Source organism: Aulonocara stuartgranti, assembly GCF_965226115.1.
Source record: "Aulonocara stuartgranti genome assembly, chromosome: 11".
NCBI classification, from domain to species: domain Eukaryota; kingdom Metazoa; phylum Chordata; class Actinopteri; order Cichliformes; family Cichlidae; genus Aulonocara; species Aulonocara stuartgranti.
Window position 1 is genome coordinate 5,892,136 of NC_138947.1, and position 24,975 is coordinate 5,917,110.

At 39.9% G+C, this 24,975-nt stretch overlaps 1 protein-coding gene across 4 annotated transcripts; it reads right to left on the bottom strand.

The window, feature by feature from the left end:
* Positions 1–1,413: 1,413 nt before the first annotated feature.
* On the bottom strand, positions 1,414–24,148 carry nek10 (NIMA-related kinase 10). Of its 4 annotated transcripts, XM_082551719.1 has the most exons (36): positions 24,048–24,148; positions 23,812–23,908; positions 23,642–23,702; positions 23,375–23,505; positions 20,661–20,756; positions 20,491–20,575; positions 20,334–20,375; positions 20,156–20,234; positions 19,997–20,064; positions 15,515–15,594; positions 15,355–15,441; positions 14,925–15,149; positions 14,400–14,539; positions 13,406–13,467; positions 13,167–13,238; positions 13,017–13,081; positions 12,747–12,849; positions 12,476–12,604; positions 12,226–12,363; positions 12,091–12,136; positions 11,651–11,772; positions 10,824–10,926; positions 10,670–10,745; positions 10,085–10,214; positions 9,918–9,988; positions 9,327–9,534; positions 9,087–9,177; positions 8,939–9,007; positions 8,591–8,636; positions 8,383–8,420; positions 8,162–8,262; positions 7,872–7,982; positions 4,300–4,405; positions 4,117–4,160; positions 3,656–3,711; positions 1,414–2,304 (listed from the first exon to the last, which is right to left on the bottom strand). In XM_082551719.1, the coding sequence occupies exons 2-36, from the start codon at positions 23,874–23,876 to the stop codon at positions 2,268–2,270; spliced, it is 3,183 nt and encodes a 1,060-aa protein (XP_082407845.1). In that variant the 5' UTR covers positions 23,877–23,908; positions 24,048–24,148; the 3' UTR covers positions 1,414–2,267. The 4 variants fall into 4 exon arrangements, 3 of the variants coding, with proteins under 3 accessions (XP_082407845.1, XP_082407846.1, XP_082407847.1); XR_014279660.1 differs by lacking the exons at positions 1,414–2,304; positions 3,656–3,711; positions 4,117–4,160; positions 4,300–4,405; positions 8,383–8,420 and having other exon boundaries at positions 7,895–7,982; XM_082551720.1 differs by lacking the exons at positions 20,334–20,375; positions 20,491–20,575; positions 20,661–20,756; ... (2 more) ...; positions 23,812–23,908; positions 24,048–24,148 and having other exon boundaries at positions 19,997–20,053; positions 20,156–20,178.
* Positions 24,149–24,975: the final 827 nt, after the last annotated feature.

Here is a 24,975-nt window from a genome sequence, read left to right on the forward strand (position 1 = left end):
TGTGTTTGTCTTTCCCATTACTGGTCTGTGTTTTTCATTTCTGTTGCATTTTTGACCCCTCAAAAACAAGTCCATCATCATCTCAGTGGGTTGTTATAGTAATGAATAAATTTTAATTAGTCTGAAGTTTCAGCAAATCTGATTTACGTGTATGGGAAAATTAAATGAAACTGAAATTGTGTAATTAACAGTTAAACCCTGACTAAGCTGCAAGCAAACCTAATGTGCATGACAGTGATTCCTTTATGTTACTGAAGAATGGATTCTTTCCAAATGAACCTCCATCAATATCAATGATGGAAAGCTCTTAATATTTCCCATTTAATCCTATTGTGTACTTACAATTGTCAACTAAACATAAAGGAGATATATTGTGATTTTTTACTCTCTATATTACTTTATGATAATAGATTAGCTTAGATAACACACACACACACCAGTTAAAAATATATACTAGTATACTAGCTAGTTTTCTTTCATACTTTTATTTTTGTTCAAATATATATTGCTGACAATAACTACTTATTTGCAATGCAGATCTTTATTTAGCTCTGAATTTTTGTACTTTTACTTCATCTGACTGCTTCTGCCATCACTGTTAATTTGAGTCAATCAATATCAAACCTGCACGTCTTGATGCATGTTCAATCATCCAGACAAGTAAATCTCCAAAAGTTGATTCTGTTCATCTGAACATAGCATTTTCAGTGGGAGAAATGTTTCGTCACTCATCCAAGTGACTTCTTCAGTCTCAGCTGACTGCAGGTTTCCTCAATCTTATAAACAGTACATTGCATAATGACTGAAACCAGCCCAGTTAAGGATTTATACATCGGGGAAACCAAACAACCTCTGGCGAAGCGGATGGCACAACACAGAAGAGCTACCTCGTCAGGGCAGGACTCTGCAGTCTATTTACACAGGCCAGTGGACGCTCTTTCAATGATGAGGATGTACACATCCTGGACAGGGAGGAACGCTGGTTTGAGTTTGGAGTCAAGGAGGCTGTTTATGTGAAAAGGGAAAGACCATCTCTGAATCGAGGAGGGGGCCAAAGGGTACATCTTTCGCCATCTTACAATGCTGTGATTGCAGCCATTCCCCAACTCTCTGTGAATGGTACTCATGGCCATTGATCAGTGGGTTTTGGTCAGTGGTTGTTGATCAATGGTCATGAGAGTTTGCATAATTAAGATTAAGGAACTGACCTCCCAGCCCTTCACTGTGCTGGTTTCAGTCAATATGCAATTTATTGTTTATAAGATTGGGGAAACCTGCAGTCAGCTGAGACTGAAGAAGTCACTTGGATGAGTGACGAAACGTTTCTCCCACTGAAAACATCCAGATGAACAGAATCAACTTTTGGAGATCAAACCTGCACATTTTATGCACTAAATTCACCTTCAACATGAATAGCCCTCACAGCACATCAAAAGAATACACAATATTTATAGTAATATTAAAACATTACAGGCAGACATTTGCTGAATTAAATAATGTTTATTAATACAAACATTTAAATAGTTTTATACAGATAACAGTGAGTCAAAATGCAAAAGAAAGCTTTTCTTCAGCTGTCAGTCATATTTTAGATCTTCTTTATAGTAAAAATGCTGATTGAGTGCATTTTATTACAGTGCAAAACATTTGACCTGTTTTTTTTTTTCTTTCAAATCCAGTCAAAAATTGTGATATGTAGAATTAAGGTCAATGTGCTGCATCTTATCAGTTCTTAGAAAGCAAACAAGGTCACTGTGGCTTGCAGCCACTAGAAAAACACATGCTGTGACATGCAGTGTCTGGGCCTGAGAGTATAAAGTGCTTCAAAAAAAGCATTTTAAACAAGTTTTAAATTTTGATTTTGAACTGAGAATAGAATAACTGTCAGTCTCAAACTTAATTACATCCGTATCTATCTGTAGATATGTATATATATTCATATATAATATATCTTTGGAAATTCATACAGTCACTTCACATTTATGGGAAAAAGAGACAACAATAATGCCTGAGATCAAAAGAGTAGGTGACAACATGACTATGAGCACTGTGGTAAAATATCACCGTAATCATGTTTATGTGCAAACAAATTAATGTATGCATTTACTACTTTTATATTCTTTTTATGTTCAATGAGAATATGTTTTGTAATGAGGGTTGGGATAAATGTTCATTAGATTTCAAGCAGTGTTGAAGTATCATTGTGAACTCATTCTTCTCCAAATAAATTTAAAGTTTGAGTTTTTAGGGATGAGTGAAGATAACTGTTACTTTTTTTCTTGGTCATTTCTTTTCTTTCTGAGCCTAAAAGAAAAAAAGAAAAAAAAGAAAAATGAGAGAAATCTTTATTTCATTTCAAACAACTGTCCCACTAAACTTAGTTTGGAATAACAAAAGGAAAAGAGACTAACATACGGTAAAAGTTTCAGATAATGGCCCCATTATATATATAAGTAATCTCTGAACCAAATGCTCAGGCTTCAGACTGCCTTAAACACTCAGTTTGAAACAGTTTTTTTCTACTCCTTTCTATGTTTCTACTTCTGATGTAAAATAGACTGGATATCCCTAATATCCATACACAGTATCCATAATCACATACTGTGTATGCTACCGTTGTATAGAGTGTAATATCTTACTTCTTTTATATTTGTTTGTAATTTATTTGTATTTTTTGTATTTTCCTACTGATATTTGTACCTGAGCTGAGGTATTATCTTAATATGGTCTTCTCAGTCATTCAGCTGCAGTTATAAATACAGAAGCCCCACCCGCCTACGGTTCCAAATTTTTGCTTGAGAGGGGCAACCAATCAAAAGAAAACTTGTTCAAAGGAGTCAATGTTAAAATAGCTAGTTTCAGACAATGGATAAACTGAGGGACTGCAACAAGGCCCAACATAAGACAAACAAAGAGTTGTTTTTTTTAACTGTAAATCATGCAAAAATAAAGAGTTGAAAATCAGCATAATAGTTCATTTACATTTTGTAGCCACAGAAACAAAGCAATAGCCTCTGTAGAAACTATCCTCACCCTCACTTATCTTAACTGCACTACTGTATAGCTCTGTGTAAATAATCATTCTGTACATTCGATAATCTTTAATCCTACAACTGTTTACAACTTGCATAGTTCCCATTTCTGTATAGCTGTATACCCCAGATTCTGTAAAGTTATTTATTTCATATTCTGTATAGTTTTTCATATTTATATCCTGTTCATATCCTGTACATAGCTTGTACTCACTACAGCCTGTACATACTTATAGTTATAGAATATTCACAACATACTTCATACCGTGTACATTATAACATACCATAATAGACCCATTTCTGTAATATACTCACATATCTATATTATTGCTAATATATATTGTAATATATCTATATCACTAAAGCACTTCTGGATGGATGCAAACTGCATTTCGTTGCCCTGTACCTGTGCATGTGCAATGACAATAAAGTGTAATTCTATTCTAATTCTATTCTATTCTATTCAATTACTGCTATTGAAATGAAATTCATTAAAGGTTTGTGTGCGCTGAACAAGACAAGTGATGATAATAATGAATTGTCTTGAACTAGTTTTTAGAAAAGCTCAAGCGCTAGATTTTGTGAGTCTAATGATTCAGTTAAATACATCATTTCCAGTTTACCTGCTGTTTGTTGGTTCATAGTAGCTGTTCTCATTCAGCAGTTCCTCAATGATCGCCTGAAAACATTCGAACAAAACACCATGTCAGAGGCCACAGACAGAAGTTCAGTATCATGATGAAGTTGAAATTAAAACACTGTTCCAAAATGAGACCCATCTGTGGGAGAGTCAACACCTGCAGTTGTAAAGTAATACAGATCCATAAAATTGAATTTTAATGAAATAATAGTTGGCACTATGCCATCAGCAAACTATTTATTCTCTGAATAAATTTGTTGTTCACCAACCAGCCTACATTGGCACTATGCCTCTGCAGGAGGACCTACACGACATTTATACCAACAATAGTTTAATTGTTTTTCAATGCAGTTTTACATAGACTTATATGCCAAATATGACTTTTATTTTTAGCTAGCAAAAATTGTTCCTATTAGAAAGATTCCTGAGTTTCTCACCACCAACCTGCATCTGGTGATATGTAACTCCATCTCTGAGATTCACATCAACTGTCAACACAAAGAAGAGACAAAGTATTTATTTATTTATTTTTACATCAGAATTAACTTGCAATTCTACTTCTGCATAAGATGCTCTGCTTGTCTTTTACTGGAAATTTATGGTGAAGTTGGGCATTGATGGCACTACCTGTGCTGTCAGCGGTATGGATGTCTCCCGTGAAGTGGTGGATCCAAGGCCACCAATCTGAACTGATTGAACCAAATGCCATCAGCTCTGGAGACGCCTGGACGAGCTGAGAGCCAAGAAGAGGAGAGACAAACACCGTTAAGTTCTGCCTGATTTTATGAAGTGATTCTTACAAGACATTTGTAAGGTACACCAGCACAGAGCAAGACTTCCTGTAAACTGAGTACTGGAACAAAGTAGACTCAACTGTATGCAATAAAAAAAGATTTTTAAGAAATATTTCATTTTGATTGTGCAGAGAGCTCCTCAGTTTCTGACTCTTGAGTTATTTTGCACGGTGATTTCAGTGATTTCACAAAGCTTTTAAGGTTGGTGTTAATGCCCTCTTTTATGAGATATGTTTAAACGTCTCTGAAATTAGTTTAAAAAATGTCCAGTCCAAAAATGTCTCACATTATCAGATCATTAAAGAAAGAAGCTTTACAGTAGAAGTTGTGCCAAGCTAATAAAAATGTTCTGTACTCAGGCTATGCTTTAATCTTCCTTGTAATTACAGGGAGAGATGCTTACTATTTAATATCATCTATGAATGAACTGAGAGCAGATTTATCACGAGACATTGTTTATCAGGTAACCTAGCCATTGCTGGTCTCATGTTTTTATTTTTCATTAATCATGGCAGCAGAAGAGACACAGACAGGTGAGCTCTGATCTCATAATGAAAATATTTTGCCATTGGTTCAGGAGCTGAATTAAAATTCATGCAGGAACATGTTTTTGATGGTAGACTTAAACATCACTCTGTTATCAAACTCCTTCCCTGTGGTTTATCATATCATGAAAGTGAAAGTTCAGAGCTACAGGACCTCAGGTGTGGCTTTAAAATAGCTGACAGCAGCTTCTATGGTGGGTATATTAAATGTGTTCTGGCGGCCTAGCACACATGGAATGAAGTCATAAACTGCATCCATCGAGGAGCACGGGGTGCACTGCAGAGTGAAACAATGCTGGCTTTGTGTGATGTTATGATTTTGATTTTTTTTTTTTTTTACATCAAGATGGTGAAACTGCAAAATGAAAGCATTCCTTCACAGAGCTGTGTTTAAGAAGCTTTTACTGCAGTAGTTACAGTAAATGTAGCCCAGACATGTTCTGTTGTATCTGTTGTAATCTTCTTGTTTGATATTTGTCTTATGCTTCTGAGTATTTTCCTTTCTCACATCTTTCGCCTGTTCTGTGTGAGTTGCCTTCATGTTTCTACATCCTTCCGGTTTAATTTTTTTTTACAGTGCTTTGGAGAAGTATTTCCCTCCTCTCTGAATTCATGAATTCATAAAATCAAGAAATGAATCAAGAATTATTTAAATAGAACCTGACAACAATCTCAAAAAATACACAATCTAAATAAACTTAAGAACAGATGAGAAACACAGTTATAGACATTTATTAATCTAAAGAGGCTCACAAAGCTACTTCAAGGCTTTGGGACTCCAGTAAACCACAGTGTAAACTACTCTCCCCAAATGGAGAAAACTGGTGAACCTTCCCAGCCAGCCTACAAAAATTACACCAACGGTGTATCGATATCTTATTCAGGAAGTCACAGAAGAATCCAGAACAACATCTAAAGAGATTCAGGCCTCATTTGCCTCAGTGAAGGTCGAAGTTCATGATTCAACAATAAAAAACAGACTAGACAAAAATGACATCCACGGAGAGTCCAAGGAGTAAAACCACAGTGACTAGAAATAACTCAAAGGCTTGTCTAACATTTTTTGAAAAATCATATTGATGATTTTGGGGAAATTTTTGTTTAACCAAGAAGTCTAACTTCTTGGAAGGTTTGATTGCCGTTAAATCTGGTGTAAAACGAACAGCATTTCATTTAAAGACCAATATACCAGCATCAGAATTATGATGCTTAAATGCTCTCCAACGCGTTTTAATTAAAACAATTCTACCAAGAAGATTCCTTCACGGTGATGTGAAAGACTCACAGTCAGTTATACCAAACTCTTGACTGCAGTTTTTGTTGCCAATAGTGGCACAAGCAGTTATTAGGCGTAGGGGCCATTTCACTTTCACACAGGGCCAGGTGGGTTTGGATAACTTTTGTTCCCTTAATAAATGGAATCATCATTTAAAAACAAAATGTTATATTTACTCAGGCTGTCTTTGTCTACTATTAAAATTTGTTTTATGAGTTAAAGCAGGCAGCATGGTGGTTAGCATTGTTGCCGCACAGCAAGAAGGTAATGAGTTCAATGTCCCTCAGTGCGTGTGCGTGGTTGTCTCTGTGTGTTAGCCCTGCGACAGACTGGTGACCTGTCCAGGGTGTACCCTGCCTCTTGCCCTATGACAGCTGGGATAGGCTCCATCAACCCTGAAAAGGATGAGTGGATGGATGGAGTTAAATCATGTAATATGTGTCACACAAGTGTGACAAATACAGACACACAATCAAAGAAACCAGGAAGGGAGCAAAAATAATTTCTTTTTTTTTCCTCTCTACTGAGTTCAAATCAAGCTTATTATCCCTCTCCCTGGTTTGTGTCCAGGCTCAGCTCCTGGAAGATGACCTTCAGGAAGGTGATGCACCAAAAACCTCCTAGTGATTCCTGGAGTTGCTTGCAGATTTCTACATTTACCTGTAGATTTTCATGTTTGTCACATTTGCCTGTAGTTTTTCATACTCACTAACGACTACCCGAGTAGCAGTACCACTGGATTAAGCGTATGGCAAATTGGAAATGGGGAAGGGATTGCCTTGGAACCTCAACCTACATGTTTCAAAAGGTGAAACGTTTCCTTTAAAGGTGAATGTTCTCAACTTCTGTTTTGCATCATACAGACAACTCTCTCACTTCCATTCAAACTATTAGCAATAGGCGACTGACCAAAGCAATCACATAGGTTTTTGCCAACCAGTTGGGGAATACAGATTTTTCCCTAGCGACATGTGGTTGCCAGAGGGTTATTGACTGGTCTCTAGGCCTGCAAAACTAGGGCCTTATTCATTTGATCTAACATTGTCACCAAGATCACACCACATGTTCAAAATGACAGCAAAGTTAGCATCACATGTTTTGTGGTCACATGTCTGGAAAACAGTTTCACAGTTATGAAAACAAGATATCTGTTACAAAGCCATTATTGTGCCACATTATGTTTCACAATGACTCATTGTTTTGCTATTTGTTATTAATGCAGCATGCCCCTCTCCCTCATAGGGCTGCGTTTTGCCTTTTCCCTAAAAACTCAGGCTGTGCATCAGGCTGTAGTCTGCTTACGATGCTTCGCTTTATTTTGAACTAGCTTTCAATCTGAAGCCTGCAGTTTTTCTTTAGTCCAATAAATATCTGATGTTTCCAAAGTTAGTGAATTGTGCTTATTCACATTCTGATCACAGAAATGTCAAAATGATCATGATTATGATTGCTGAGCAGTCCTACATTATGAAGGAAAATTATAAAGTACAATCACTGAATACAAATTCTGTCTGACCATATTTTCCAAGTTCCCTGCATTTTAACTTCAAGTGCAGTTCTGAATTATGAGTTGACAGTTCAAACCTTGCTGAGCTCCACTTTCAGGTTGTACGGATCGCTGCCAAATTGGAAGAGAGACTTTTTAAATCTTTCAACAAGGCGCCGTTTAATGTGGTGGTGTGGAGCTGGTGGAAGCTGGAAATTAAATAAATGCAGGTTATTACCAACAAATACAAATCTAACCACTGCTGACAAAATATTCCTCATGGGTTGATCTCAGCTGGACCAAATAGTCCAACTGATAGAGTGTTTCTGTGACTGCATTTATAATTTTTGAATCAAGAGATTCAGAAAACATTTCTTTATGCCTTTACTTGAGTGATGAAGATGATTTTGTGCAGCTGCACCAGAAGCCTCTGAATTGGATCATCAATCTGGCGAAGCTTCTTCTGGGAGACGCAGATTCCTGCTGACACTGAGGTTAGAGCAAAACCAACAAACTGACTGATGAGTGCTAAAGAAAGCCATGTAGGCTCATTTGAAAGGGTTTCTGTAGTCTGAGAGGTCAAGCAGTGCCATAAAGTCAAAAAATTACCCGGTCTTGGTTTCACCTTTGCAGCTGCAAAATCCCCACTGGGAAAAACAGCAAATCACAAACGTGATTCAGTTTGCTTGTGTTTACCAACAAACATTTACACGTTCTTCAAGTTCAAAGGATGAGCTCAAGACTGCTACCACATACATTAAGCCCAGAGCTTACATAAATCATACAGCTGGAAATGTGTTCAATGTGTTAAACTTACCTGACTAAAATATGATCAGGGGTAGCACAGGCAGCTGACTTTGAGCCTTTGATTAAAGATAAATAGTAAAACAAATGGGGTTTGGGGTATAATTAGTGAGCAAAATCCACAACAACCAACAGAAAAATCTAAAGCAGTGAGAAGAAATGAGAAAATAAATGTTTATAAATGAAAAAAGGCTTTGAATCCCTAAATGGCACCACAACAACTAACAGTAGTGAGGCATCATCAGGTAAAGTAAACATGCCTGTGAATATTTGGATGTATGAAAAACACAAAAAAAAGTATCTTTGAAGTAAGTAATAAAAATGTGATCATGTGCATTATCACAGCTTTGACACCACTAACCGTAGTGTTTCCCTGTAGAGTTGGTGGTAGTGTCTGTGCCTGTTTCAATATCTTCATCAGGGCCGTCATCTAAGCACACACGCACAACATGTTAGCATTGTGTCTTCACACCTTTCACAGTCTGAGCAGTATAAAGATACCCAGATACCCTGAGCGAGTCTCTGCTCTCTGCTGTGGTTTGAGCTGCAGGCTGTAGAGGAGCATGAAGGTGCATATTCAGTCTTCATCATGGGTGTTTCCTGTAAAATATGAAGCACCATTTTAAATCTCTGCAGGCTAATAATATATTTATTTATAAGCACTACAGCACAGTACAAACGTTCATGAGTCTGTATTTAACATTTATAAAGTGAAGAGTCTTTTTCTGATTTCAAAGAACTGAATTCACCTGTGACATGTTTGAGTAAGAGCAGGTCACCCTAATTTTATCTCTTTCTAGGAAAAACCTCTGTGCTCGTTTCCTGTCTCGCTCTGCTTTTCTTTCCAGTGAATTCTGGGAAGTGTAGAGTCCATCCATCAGCTTCATCATGAGGTCAGAGATCCTGGAACTCACAGCTATAATGTCCGGTCTCAGATCTGGATCTGGATTTAAACACCTGACAGGACATCACATCACAAAGTAAAGTGCTGAATAAATTTATTAAATAATTGATTGTTCTGTTATTTCTTATTTTATTTCTTATTTTTCCACATGGATAATACATGTAAACACTAATACATTTAAATAAATTGCAACTGTTGTGGTGCTGGACTTCCTACCAGGGCTAATCCTGAGACCTCGTCCTTAGTGAATGCTTTTAAGTTAAACATGCATCAGTTAAGAAAATCTAGTAGAAACAATAGAGGAACCAGAAAGCCAAAAATTGAGATGCTGTGTAAAATCTAAATAAAAATCCTCAAACACAGATTCCAGAAGCCAATGACTGAATCAATGAAGCCAGATTGATTGATTGATCTTCTGTATACAGTCTATGCTCACCATTTGATCATGTCGATGACTCTCTCTGAAAAAGTACCTTCTTCAATTGGCTCATAATCGGCCTCCACAATCTGCCAGCAGAGAATTAGAGTGATCAGTGACTGACAGTAGAAAGTAAATATATGAAGTTAGGCATAAAATGTGAGTCTTGTGTGTCTCCATGCTACCTTGCTGGCCAGTGACAGCATATTACTGCTGTAGAATGGAGGCTGTAAAGTGGCCATCTGGTAGAGGATGCAACCTAAAGCCCAGATGTCAGCTTTCTCTCCATACGGCTCGTTTTTCACTATCTCTGGGCTAAAAACACATCACCACACTGAAAATCTTGAGTCATGAGGACCATTCATGCAATAAATCTCTGAATGAAGCCACAAAATCTGACGATGATCACAGAAGATTAGAAGGACCCCACAATTTGACAAGGAAAAAGAAAGTGTATGTGAATCGGACAGCATTATAGGAATATAATCACACAGCAATGGATTCTAAACTCTAAAACTCAAGTTTAGGCCTCGACTTTTTACCTGAAGCCAAATTGAGGCTTAATTCTAATGACAACCATCGTATTTAAAACCTCTAATTGGAGGAGAGTTCCCACAGTTGTTTATGTGAGCAGATTTCTGTTCCCTCAGCTCGATTAACACAAAACAAGTGTACACAGCCAGGAATAACATAATAACTTTCCAGCTGTTTCTTTAATAGGCTGTAATAAAAGACAAAAACAGCTGAACGTTTGGACTTAACTTCCTCACCAGGAGTAAAGGATGGTGCCAACCACTGATGTGAGCTTGCTGTTCTCCTCCTTCTGCTTAGCTAGGCCAAAGTCAGCTTCAGGTAGAGGAAAGACAAGAGTTAAACTTTTCATATGACGAGATGTTCTGTGGGGAAACCTAACTGCACACTCACTGATGGTGACTTTATCTTTCTCCCCTAGCATGATGTTGTTTGGCGTCAGGTCACGATGGACTATCCTCTTCTCCTTATGCAGGTACCTCAATGCCAGAGACATCTGAAGGAACATGGAGAAATTATGTTCATTTCAATGCTAGAAGTGCTTTGGGAGTTGTGGCTCATCCATGTGTGTCTCATTTGCTGAGTGAAAATTATTGCCATTCATTTTGGCTATTATCAAAAACAATCAAAAACCAGTTTGGCAGCCAGGGTTTCTGTTCCTTTGAGTTTTGAACGAATATGTGAGTTTGGGTTTTTGCTTTGGTGTTTAAAGTTATGATTTTTATGTTTTGCGGGGTTATTTTTATTTTACACTCTAATATTTTGTTGTACCTAGGCTCTAGTTGCTGTTTCTTGCATTTTAGTCCCCTTGGGTGTTTCTTTTCATCCTTCTGTGTTCCCTAGGAGTTAGTTCATCTATGTTGAGATTTTTTTTTCTTTATTCGTGTTTTCCCCTTTCAGTAATGGTCCATTATTCACTTCCTGTTTAATCCCATGTCCTCTTCTGTCTTCACTGGAGTTTTACTTCATCCCTTGTGACTGTGTTGATTGTGTATGGCTGAGTCTAATTTTCATTAGCTCTCAATTTCTAGGTTTCAGTTTAATTGTGTTTTCTATTAAGTTTGTTCTTAACCACAAAAAGGTAATGGTAAATGGCAAATGGCCTGTGTATAGCGCTTTACTCTGTGGACCCTGTGGGAAGTGTCAAATTAGTCAGGCGGTAGACAATCAGACTTCATGCAGTACAAGCAGTTTACAAAGCACTTACTAGCATTTGTTACCTGTATGAATATATTCCAAAGTCTGTCTTCGGTGAACTGCTGCTGTTTTTCCTTCAGAGAGTTAAAATGTTCAGCCAGTGGTACTCCCTCAATCAGTTCCATCACAATGTACAGCTTGTCACCTAAAATGGACATTATGATAAGTGTGTTTGGCCTTTTGCTGTTTTTTTCTTCTTTAAAGGGGACTTATTATATGTTCTTCCTTAATTTCCTTCAGATTCTTGCCATTATACCTGTGGATGTTCATGTTAAACATGACTACAGTTACAGATAATGAACCCAGTAAGTAAGTAATCCCTGTGAGTTTTTGGCTCACAGGGATTACAGGGATTATGAATCAGGAAAATATCCTTTAGTAGAGCCTGAGAATAACAATATGGACCTCAAGACAATCAAATAGACTCCCTGTAATTTTCAGTTTCAGAGTTCATTATGCTCACCTTCCAGAAAAGTCCTGTAATATTTAACAATGTTCGGGTGTGTCATCTAGAGATAAATAAGCAACACATTAACTTCCAACATGTAATCATACTGTCCAAATACAGTTCACTTGTGATTTGTATTGAGCCAAGTGCCTGTTCTTTGATGATTGTGAGCTCTGAGATGATTTTCTCCACATTACTGTCTCTGGACTTCTTGTCTTTGCCAAATGCAGGGTTGTGTAGATTCACCTCCTTCAACGCTAGGATGTTCTGGCCGCTCTGTTTTTGGACCTGTCATCAAACCAATAAATTTGAAGTAAATTTAAAAAGAAAAGATGCAAAACATCACAACCAACTCCAAATTTGGTCACTCTTGATTATGTTTCCTGTTACTGATGTTTACCTTAAAGACACTTCCAAAGGCCCCGGTGCCCAGATGGTCCAACACAGAGTAGCCACTGATCACTCTGAGAGGAGGTCGGTTCTGGTCCACTGTCTCAATGCCTTCTCTCAGATTGTCCAGTTCCTCTTTCTGCATTGAAAACACAAAAACTTTGTTTGTTTGTCAGTTTACCTCATTTATTTTACCCCACGGCAGTCAATGTTTTTCCTTTTTTCCCCAACTCCAAAACAGCTGAATAAACAAATAAACTCATTTAGAAGCTATTTCTTACAGTGTAGAGTGAAACTTTGGTTTGCAGGCCCTCATAGGCAGCGAGGTCCCGCACATAATGTCCAACATCAATAAACAGCTCAAAGAGGTCTGTGGGAAAGAGTCTGTAATGGATAAAAGATCACAAAACGGCAGTGGAAAGCAATAATGAGACTTCTTTCCCTGGCAGTGTTCCAACAGTAGCTCATTTTAAAACAATTCATCCACTTCATGAACTTAATGTTAGACAGTTTCTGTTATATTTTAAAACTTTTTAATGCCGTTTCATCACCTCTTAAACAGATGTCTATTTCTTTCCACACTAAAGAGAAATCGGAGCGCCCGGAATGCATAGCACTGCCAGTACACAAACAGATATGTTATTTCCTATAATTATAACATTTAGATTATTATGCAATTTGTTACATATAATAGCATATACCTGTAAAGAAGTGATTGTTTGTCCAGAGTCACATGGTATAATCAACTTTGCAATTATATAGATGCCATTTTCCTAAGAAAAGAAGGTCAAATGTAACTAACGCAAAAACATATACATGTGTTTTTATTTTTATTTATTATAGCTCATGCTTTTACATATTTCTCTCTGGTAATAGGATCAAGAGTAAAAGCACTCTCATTTGATTAATACGTGCTCTTCCACTAAGAACCCTTCTTTACCTGAACAATGTGGTGAGCAGATGTGTCATCTAGACTCATCTCAGTCAGAGCTGTACAGCAGGCTGAAAGGGGGATTAAAGGGATAGAATTTAATTTAAGAACTCATATACACAATCACAGAGTCCTAAATAGTCTGGATTACAGATGTAAATATTTATATGACTCTCTAAAAAACCAAAAGGCCAGAAGGAAACACTGTGTTTGAAATGTAAATCTTAAGCTTTCCCTATTGATACTTCTCGGGGCATGCATGTTTGGAGTGAGCAAGAACGAGTTCTGCTTTATGTTAGAGTCATCAGACGTTTGAAAACAGGAAATTTACAACCACTTCCTGTGCAATTACAGACAGGGTTAGTCAACTCTCTGCAGTCGTCATTGTCTCATGTCAGGAAAAAACTGTTTACATCCTCAGTAACTGATAAGACTGGGGTAGCATTTTCTTTTTGTGCAGTAGGGACAAAAAAATGCTTTATCATAAACTCTCTGAGACAGAGGTGGAATAAATGTCCGCTTCTGTCCCTACGCAGACCTAGGGACAGGGATCATTGGAACGTATCGTAACTATATGTAAATTCCTAACCATCACAAAGGTACAAATATGTTCCCAAGCAGTAAAAGTTTCATATTTCCACCGTTTCTTCCAGATTTTAAGATGTATTATTAGTAGATGACCTGTGTTTTTACCCCAAGCGTGTTCTTGGGTTGAACTTTCCCACAGGCTTTGTTCTCCATGTGACTGATTTTATAATAGAAGTCTTTCACTTATAAAACCTGTTTTTCTCCAATTTCCACTAATGAGTACTTTATAAGTTTATAAATTAATATCATTAAAAATAAATAAATATATAATATTCTCACACAGAAAAGCTGGTGGGTACTTTGGTGGATTCAAACCCAGGACTTTCTTACTGTGGTACTAACCACTGCTCCACCATGCCACTGAGCAACACAGTACCCAGAAATAAATTGTGTGATATGCAGCGTATACCCTGACCTGACTGGAGCGCGATCGTGTTGTCCACCACCTCCTGAGGGCTGAGCTCCTCCCTCATGTGCTCTCTCTGGATGCGACCGGCTGCGTTGGCACTGGAGAGCGCCTCAATGGACGAGCGGTCGGTGATGTACCGCCTGTCACTGTGTGAATGATTTTGTGCCTTATTTTTTGGCACTGTGACTGTTTTAAGCCTGAGAACAAAGCTGTTTAATGCTGTTCAGTCAGCTAAAGTTACAACCTCCATCATTAGCTATGAAATATTGGATGAGATTATGTTGCAGACAAACGGAAAGCATTTTTTTTCTAACCAGCAAAGATGTGAAAGGATAAAAAAAGGATAGAAAAATATATGAGGTAATAAACTCCAGACAGATTCATCAGCAATATTTGCTGATCTGTCCCTTCAAAGACAAGGATCACACTGAAAACTAGTGAAAACAACTTACAGACTATAAATGTTCAAACTGAGAGCTAACTGTTGTAATCTAAACTTTAAATACATTGTACTCGCTCATTTTCACGAACCTGTGGAGCAGCCGGAGGAGCTGCTGCACGCCACCCCAGCTTCTGATCTCCACCCTGATGTCGGGGTCCTCGCAGAGCTGGACCAGCACCCAGGTGACACTCCATAGCAGTTTCAGGTGCTTGCCATGCAACAGACTCAGCAGTACTGGCAGACCGTCCAGCTCCCTCACCTGAGCCCTCACGAGCTGAACCGGGCAGAGCAGCCTCAACAGCTCCGCACTCATTCTGGACGAAGTTTAACCCCAATATTATTTATGTTAAGTGAATATAACTTGATACTTGCAGAGATAATATACACTATTATTCTTTACAGCTCTATTTTATTTGTCTGTCTATGTTTCTGTCCAGATTTTATGACTGTATATCAGCACTAATGGGTGAAAAAACCTTTTCCATAAATTAGAATAACAACTTAGTAGTGCTTTCTTACCTCTTTGACAGGAGGTCGTATTCCTGAAGTATTACAAGGAGGCTCTCCACTATCAGTAGCTTCCCAATCTCCTCTTTAAATTCTATGCTACAGAGAAGAAAATCTTGTAACAGATGAAATCGTCCTTGTATGTATAGTCTTCGGTGCAACATTTACTTACCTCTCAGCCAAAGTGGTGAGTGCTAGCAGGGCTCCCAGTAGCACACTGCTATCAGTTGTCGAGAGGAGTTTTGCCATAGTCTACCACAGTCAGAGTTGGTATTCATTTACAAAAGGAAATAGAAATAAAGAGATGGCAAAGTGTCATCAATCCTCATTAGTACTTTCCCAAATGACAAAGCATTGGGCAAAAAAATTAAGAAAAACCACACTGGTAAATCTATGCTTCTTCCCTCACCTACAGCCTTGATCTGTGGGTAGTGACTAAAAAAAATATCGGATCGCAGATACAAGCAATAGGAATTAGCTTCCGGTGAAGGATGTCTGGACTCAAGAGATATATTTAAGAGCTCAGCCATTCAGGGGGGACTCAGAATGCAGCCTCTACTCCTCCACATTGAAAAGAACCAGTTGAGGTGGTTCATGTATCTGACCAGGTTGCCTACTGGACACCTCTTAGGTCAGGTCTTTTCTGCATGTCTAACTGGGAGGAAACTTTTTAAATAATGTTATCAGATGTAAAGCAAAAAAAAAAAGTAGTAACAGTAAAATTAATAGTAAAATAACTATATATATATATATATATATATTTTTTTTTTTTTTTTTTTTTTTTTTTTTTAAAAACACCCAGCACGCCCCTGCGGGCGGTTTATCCTTCAAGCTCGGGTCATCTACCAGAGGCCTGGGAGCTTGAGGGTCCTGCGCAGTATCTTAGCTGTTCCCAGGACTGCGCTCTTCTGGACAGAGATCTCCGATGTTATTCCCAGGATCTGCTGGAGCCACTCGCCTAGCTTGGGAGTCACCGCACCTAGTGCTCCGATTACCACGGGGACCACCGTTACCTTCACCCTCCACATCCTCTCGAGCTCTTCTCTGAGCCCTTGGTATTTCTCCAGCTTCTCGTGTTCCTTCTTCCTGATATTGCTGTCATTCGGAACCGCTACATCGATCACTACGGCCGTCTTCTTCTGTTTGTCTACCACCACTATGTCCGGTTGGTTAGCCACCACCATTTTGTCCGTCTGTATCTGGAAGTCCCACAGGATCTTAGCTCGGTCATTCTCCACCACCCTTGGGGGCATCTCCCATTTTGACCTCGGGACTTCCAGATTATACTCGGCACAGATGTTCCTGTACACTATGCCGGCCACTTGGTTATGGCGTTCCATGTATGCCTTGCCTGCTAGCATCTTGCACCCTGCTGTTATGTGCTGGATTGTCTCTGGGGCATCTTTACACAGCCTGCACCTGGGGTCTTGCCTGGTGTGATAGACCCCAGCCTCTATGGATCTTGTGCTCAGAGCTTGTTCTTGTGCTGCCATGATTAGTGCCTCTGTGCTGTCTTTCAGTCCAGCTTTGTCCAGCCACTGGTAGGATTTCTGGATATCAGCCACCTCCTCTATCTGCCGGTGGTACATACCGTGCAGGGGCCTGTCCTTCCATGATGGTTCCTCGTCTCCCTCCTCTTTCTTGGGTTTCTGCTGCCTGAGGTATTCACTGAGCACTCGGTCAGTTGGGGCCATCTTCCCAATGTATTCTTGGATGTTCGTTGTCTCATCCTGGACTGTGGTGCTGACACTCACCAGTCCCCAGCCCCCTTCCTTCCGCTTAGCGTACAGCCTCAGGGTGCTGGACTTGGGGTGAAACCCTCCATGCATGGTAAGGAGCTTTCTTGTCTTTATGTCAGTGGCTTCTATCTCCTCCTTTGGCCAGCCTATTATCCCAGCAGGGTACCTGATCACGGGCAGGGCGTACGTGTTGATGGCCCGGATCTTGTTCTTACCATTCAGCTGACTCCTCAGGACTTGCCTGACCCTCTGCAGGTACTTGGTGGTTGCAGCCTTTCTAGCGGCCTCTTCATGGTTCCCATTCGCCTGCGGGATCCCCAGGTACTTGTAACTGTCCTCTATGTCTGCAATGTTGCCTTCTGGTAATTCAATCCCCTCAGTTCTGACTACCTTCCCTCTCTTTGTTACCATCCGACTACACTTCTCCAGTCCGAATGACATTCCAATGTCATTGCTGTATAGCCTGGTAGTGTGGATCAGTGAATCGATGTCTCGTTCACTCTTGGCATACAGCTTGATGTCATCCATGTACAGGAGGTGGCTGACAACTGCTTCGTTCCGTAGTCGGTATCCGTAGCCAGTCTTGTTAATGATCTCACTGAGGGGGTTCAGGCCTATGCAGAACAGCAGTGGGGACAGAGCATCTCCTTGGTAGATCCCGCACTTGATGGTGACTTGTGCTATGGGCTTGGAGTTGGCCTCTAGTGTTGTACGCCACATCCCCATTGAGTTCCTGATGAAGGCTCTTAGGGTCCCATTGATCTTGTACAATTCTAGGCATTCCAGTATCCAGCTGTGGGGCATTGAGTCATAGGCCTTCTTGTAATCAATCCAGGCAGTGCACAGGTTGGTCAGTCTGGTCTTGCAGTCTCGGCTGACTGTTCTGTCTGGTGTTTTGCCAATCCCTTTCTGTGTCCCGCTCATGTATTGACCCATGTGCCTGTTCATCTTAGCCGATATGATGCCTGACAGGAGCTTCCATGTAGTACTGAGGCAGGTTATTGGTCGGTAGTTGGAGGGGACCGGTCCCTTCTTGGGGTCCTTGGGGATCAGGACCGTCCGACCTTCGGTTAGCCATTCCGGGTGTCTCTCGTTAACTAGCAGCTGGTTCATTTGTGCTGCCAGACGCTCGTGGAGTGCAGTCAGCTTCTTTAGCCAGTAGGCCTGAACCATGTCGGGCCCTGGTGCTGTCCAACTCTTCATACTGGAGACCCTTTCTTGGATATCTGCCACTGTGATGGTTACTGGACCCTGTTCAGGGAGGTCGCTGTGGTCTGCCCTCAGATCCACTAGCATTGCCGTTATGGGTTGCGTCCTTCTCCCATATGCTCTGCCAGTATTGCTCCGTCTCCAGCCTTGGTGGTGCTGTTCTCTTATTGTTCCCTTGCCACTGAGAGTACACCTTTGCTGGTTCTGTGGAGAACAGCTGGTTTATTCTCCTGCCTTCTATCTCTCTGGTGTACCTCCTCAAGCGGCTGGCCAAGGCTATGAGTCTTTGCCTTAGGTATGGACAGCTTGCTGTATTTCTTATGCACCTTCTTTGTCGCACCTTTCTGCAACTCCGTTAGTTGGCTAACCTCCCTCCGTGCTACTTTGATCTTGCCCTCTAGCCTCCTTCTCCATGGAGGGTACTGCCCCTTGTGGCTGTTCAACTTGTAGCCAAGCATCTGCACTGATCACTGCTGCCGTATTGTAGATCAGCTTGTTAGTGTGGTTGTAGGTATCGTCCGTAGTGCTGCATTAACATCATCTAGCAGACCTTCTGAGGGTACTTCACGTAATCTTGGTAACCGACTACGGGGGATACAGGTTTCTATTTTTCAGGTCAGTTCCTCTCGCACTCAACTATCCTTCTCCTATCGCACTTGGGGCTATGTACCCAATCTCGGGTGGGGGTGATGATATCTCCCCCCTGACCTGGCGTCCTGACTCCTCCTTGCCGTAGCATTTGTGTTGTACCTCGTCAATCTCTAGCTGTGAGAGCAGTCCCTTCTTTCGAATGTTGGAACACTGAGCTACTAGTTGTTTCGCCGTCATTGTGGATGTTGGATATCGAAGAATCCATAGGTCCCGCATCCTATTCATGTAGCCCCTTCCGCCAGGGTTACTTGCGTAGTAGCATTCCAACAATGCCCTGTTTTTGTCTCTTGCCCACCAATGCCTTCTTGTTCCAGTAGCCCACTTTTCATCAGGGTGCCCTGGTTCCTCAACACCTGACGCGGACCTTGTTGATCCGGGCGACGTCCGAGCCGGCATGCCTTCATATTTATCTGTCTCGCTCATGTCTGCGGTAGGCTTGCTTAGCATAGGGGGTCTAGCCTTAGGACCCTTACTGGATACAGACGCCCCAGGCAGGAATCGAACTTGCGATCCTCTGTTCCAAAGGCATGTAGTCTAACCACTACGCTATCCAGCTGCTATATATATATATATATATATATTAAACTATATATAATAATAATTGTAAAATTATTGTCAGCAGGAAAAAACTGAACTCATTATTGCCACTGTTAGCGTATTTTTCCATGGTTTAAACACAAATCATTTCCTGTTATGTTACAGAGTTAAACTCATCTAGAAGCACCTATTAGCTTGAAATGCCTCAAGGCACTCACTTTAACATCACTTTCAAACCATTATCCAAATTAACTGTAATTACAATGATCTCTGGGGTATAAAGACTGTTCATAAAAAATGCTAGTCTATTTTTTTTAAATGCGTAAAAAATGAATTGATTTCCCTCTAAATAACATTTTAAAAAGATTTTATACTTTTGTCACCACTGCCTGCAGATTTCCATCCAGAATTCTTTGAATGTCTTATGCGGACTCTCTCTGGTTTAACCCAGACATGCCAAAACAGTGACAACAAACAGCACACAGTCACAGATAACCTCGTCACAACTTATCACTTACCCTGTGAGCGCCACTCTCAATGACCCAGACTCTTTGATCCTGAGTGGCAGATAATTTCTGAAAGATGTCTGGAATACAGTCAGTTAATCCGCCATTGATAAGGACAATACAACTTATATTATCGGTGTTTCTCTGTGAGTCTGCCTTCACATTACTCACAGGTCATTGTGACCAGCTTCTGCGTGGCAAACGTCTGCTCCCCACACGACATATACAGAGCAGTGACAGACTCCATATACTGAGAGACAAAGGAGAGAAGGGTTCAGGGTGGCATCATATCACTGTGGGCAAAAGAAGCATTGTTTTTTTTTCTTCTTTTTTTACATTAGGCATTTACCCTGGCAAGTAAACTGATGCCTTGAAGCTCATGGAGGATTTTCTAAATCAAATAAAATAAAATCAGCATTTGTTGTTTTTATTTTGCAGAAATGTTTTTTCATTAAATTAAAAGCATAAAAAATTAAAGTTTGTTGTTTTGTTTTTTAAACTTGGACCTGATAGTGGGGATCTCTGATCAATAATCGCAGGCAGATGAGAACTCTAAGGACTGACTCAGGAGGTGCATGCTCAATCCATTCACTGTTGAAAGAGTAAATATTATCACAGAAGTTATCCGTATCTATTACAGCAGAAGAAATGTTTAAGTACTTCAAACATATTTCACCTGCACAGTCGGTTCTTGATCAAAGACACAAGGATGTCAGAGAACAGTTCATGCAACGGGTGGCTGCTGAAGCATCTTTGGTCTCTGTATGTTATGCTGGTAAATGACAGGAAAATTATGTACAATTAACTTTAAAGAACTACATATTGCATTTAATCCCTTAAAGAAATATTTCACTGTATAATTAATGTACAAACGCCAACATCAGAAAAGTTTGAAAGCATTTTAGTCACATTTAGGATTAGAATTTAACCTCAATACAGTTATTGTTTTCCCTGAAGTACAGAGAGGACTTAAAGCTGTCCAGAAACATTTCCTCTTTGAAAAGATCTGAATGTGGATATTACTTTTCTTAATTTAGCAAGCCACCCTTACATTTCCTTGCTCATTTAATATGTAAACTTAAGCTAACTGAAGACCTTTGGCTTTAGGTTGTTGAATCTAAAAACAAATTTGAAGGTACTTAATTTATATTGTGTGGTGTGGTGCTTCAAAAAGGAAAGGTTATTACATAGTTCGATAGCAACACTATTTAAACTGAATGCAATGCTACAGGAAGGTTAGTGCAATTATTTAGCTGGAACTTGCCTGGAGAAATCAATATCCAGTCAAGTTCCAAGTCAGGTTTATTACCCAATGAACCAGACTTAACATAAACAAGAAATCACGTAGAAAAAGCAGAAAGAGACAATATACACTGCTCAACATTTGAAAACATACCAGATATCAATGGAAAACATATTATGCTGGATATCTATACAGGTAGGGACTGGGTCCTGTGTTTGGAATGAAAGGATGCAATCGTTTTTAATGGGAATTAAAATTATTAACCTCCAGAGGGCTGAATTCAAAGATACTCTGAAAATTAAAGTGGAAAAAAATAATAGGGCCAATTAGTCTATTTTGACAAAATTTCATTGTAGGACTTAAAATGGTGCTTAGTAGCACCCACATGTCTGTATGCATGAACAAGTACATTGGAGCATGCTTCTAATGAGATGATGAATTGTGTCCTTGAGGATCTCCTCCTACATCTATACCAGGCTGTCACCGAGCTCTTGGACAGTCTGAGGAACAACCTGGTGGTGTTGGATGAACATAATATCCCAAAGATGTTCCTTTGGATTTAGATCAGCCAAGTGTCAATGGTATCAATTCCTTTATCTGCCATTACCCACTGCACCAGTGAAGGGTCTGAAAATGAGTCCAAGGGTTTCATCCTAATACCTAATGGTAGTCAGAGTGATGTTGCCTAGCTTGTAGAGGTCTGTGTGTCCCGTGTCAAAAATTGGCAGTTTGTCTTGTAGTCAGAAGGTTGCCAGTTCGAGCCCCAGCTTGGACAGTCTCTGTCGTTGTGTCATTAGGCAAGACACTTCACGTACCGCCTACTGGTGATGGCCAGAGGGGCTGATGGCGTGATATGACAGCCTCGCTTCTGTCAGTCTGCCCCAGGGCAGCTGTGGCTACAACTGTAGCTTGCCTCCACCAGTATGTGAATGAATAGTGGAATTGTAAAGCGCTTTGAGGGTCTCGAAAAGCGCTATATAAATGCAACCCATTAATATTACATAGATATGCCTCCCTGGACGATCACTGACCCACCACCAAACAGGTCATGCTGAATGATGTTACAGGCAACATAATTTGCTCCACAACCTTTTCCTGTTTGTCAAATGTGCTCAGGGTGAACCTGCTGTGATCTGTAGTACACCAGTCATGCACCTGCCAATTCTGGTATTCTATGGCAAATACTAGTTGGGCTCCACAGTGCTTGGAGTGAACACAGGGTCCACTAAAGGACATTGGGCCGTCAGGCCACCCACATTAAATCTGTTTCTGATTCTTTGGTCAGAGACTTTCACATCAGTTGCATGCTGAAAGTCATTTTGTAGCTCTGGCAGTGTTCATCTTGTTTCTCCTTGCACAAATGAGCAGACAGCAGTCCTGCTGATGGGCTAAGGATAAGTGACCTTCTCTGGCCCTGTCCAGCTCTTCGAAAGTAACTGCCTGTCTCCCTGGAATCTCCATGCACATGAGATTGTACTGGTGGACAAAGCACACCTTCTGGCAATGGCATGTAGCGGGGATCTCTGATCAATAATCCTGAAGGAGTTGGAACACCTGTGCAGCCTCTGTAGGGTCCAGGTATCACCTTATGCTACCAGTAGTGACACTAGCCAAATGCAAACGAGTGAAAAAAACAGCAAGAAAAGATGAGGAGGGAAAAAATGTCAGCGGGATCCACCTGTGAAACCATTCCTATTTTGGGATTGTCTCATTGTTACTCCTCCAGGACACCGGTTGTTAATTTCATCAACAAAGCAGTACCAAAGCAGCTGAAACTGATTAACAACTCCCTCTGCCATTTTAATTGACCAGATCAGATCAGATCAATATCCCAGAAGTTTATCTGACTAAATGCTATACTTTGATCATTTTTTGAGCAGTGCAGATCACTGTCTTACAGAAAAACAGCTCTACCAGTATATCCACAGCTGAGATTAGTAGCACATGTTACTGAAACTTAGACAAAGTCAACCTACGATTCTTTCATTTTCAGAGTCAACATAATAAAGGTCAACTGGGCCTCTAATGTATTAATTTTATGCATCTTACTTGTATTAGTATTCGAAAAGACTTGGACTCATAACTGTGTGCTTTGAGATTTTAGTTAATATTATTTCAGAGATTATGCGGTCCTTAGGAAATGTAACCTGAATTTGTCCAGTTCTGAGGCCTCATTGCTGATGTCACTCTCAAGCCTGTGTCTACTTGTGTTTTTTTGAGGAGGGATGGATCTGCTGGTTCCACTGCTGCATCCTTTACTGTGACTCAACACTGCCACCTGCAAACACAAGGAGTCTCACACCACAATAATACACACAGATAGGTAGCAATGTGAGCTGGTTTTTGGGGTCTGTTATTAAAATGTCTAGACATTCAGCCTTGGTGTGGTGTCATTTGTTGTTGTTGCTGTTCACCTCTTGTCTGGGACTGTTTTTGGCAAGCAGGGACTGGAGCCTCCTTAGATCACGAAATGCCCTATAAAACATGCTTATCAGGTGATTTGTGGTTTTCATATCACGGAGATGAATTCTGAACTGGGTCAAGAACAATTAAATAACTGTAAGGAGAAGATAACCAAGCATACTTGCTGTGTGTTCCTATGGATTTCGGGGTCAGTTTTTCTTCTTGTTTCAATTTTTTAACAGACATTTTCAGCGTTCCCCGCTGCTTTCATTAGGAACCTGCGAAGCATTTTGGCACATATTCACATTTAGTCAGACATAAGAAACTCAGTGGCGACAGTGCTACCTCACACTGGCCAAAAACGACAGGTCCGCTGATAGAAGGCTAACAAAAAAAGTCGCGTTTATAGTCGCTTACCTTTCCCCCAGCAGCAGAAAGCTGATTTGGCCTATAGAAATTTGGCCTCATTAAATATCCTGAGTTAGTTTTATTCGAGCAACAGCAACTATACGAGCAAATAGTATTAGTCTATGTTGCTATGGTTACAACCGACGCGCATCCAGTTCACTCGCCGTATTTTGTGCTACGCTGTCGGAATACTTGGCACGCGTATATATATATATATAAATAATTTATATTTTAAAGGAAATTGAAATAACTTAAAATATTTCTCATTACTTCTCAACACAGTCCAGAACAAACGAATAAATTAATACATATTATAAGACCCAGAATTTCCTTATGTTTCCTAGCAATAGGAATTCTGTCATATAAGCTAAACATTAAGTTAAACAGCCTATAATTAAAAAAACGAATAATGGTAATAATTATACAGGTCAATATAAAAATGCAGTATGACAAAAATTTAATGTAAATCTTTCAAACATTACTGTTTGAAAGAGTTACTTTTAAATAAAAAGTGGACTTTGCATGTTTCTCTCCAGGTACTCCTCCAATAATATAAAAACATGCAGTTTAAAATACTGGTGACTCTAAACTGGTCTTAGGCGTGGATGTAAGCATGAATGGTTCTCTGTTTTTCTGTGTAAACCCTGTGACACCCTGGAAACCTGTCCAGAGTGTACCCTGTGACAGCCATAACAAAATGAAATATCTCAAACTCAACAGCAAACCTCGACACACACAGTGGTCAAAGTTGTGACAGTACAGGTTTGAAGTAAAATATTAACATGAGAGAAGAGATGATTAACTGCTAGACAGATGTGTTGCATTGCTAAGAGTTATTGCATAAGGTATGAATGATTTCCTGTATTTGTCCTTGTGGCAACGTTCTCAGATTGCAGGCCTATTTATGGTTCCTCTAGTTTCCAGAAGTACAAATGGA

Excerpts from the sequence above, each read along its gene's own strand:
- nek10 (XM_082551719.1), bottom strand. The coding sequence starts at position 23,876 with ATGTCTGTTAAAAAATTGAAACAAGAAGAAAAACTGACCCCGAAATCC. Across the intron at positions 23,506-23,641 it reads AAAACAGTCCCAGACAAGAG|GTGGCAGTGTTGAGTCACAG; the intron begins GTGAACAGCAAC and ends TTGTGTTTGCAG. Across the intron at positions 10,927-11,650 it reads TTTGGAATATATTCATACAG|ATGTCTCTGGCATTGAGGTA; the intron begins GTAACAAATGCT and ends ATGTTCCTTCAG.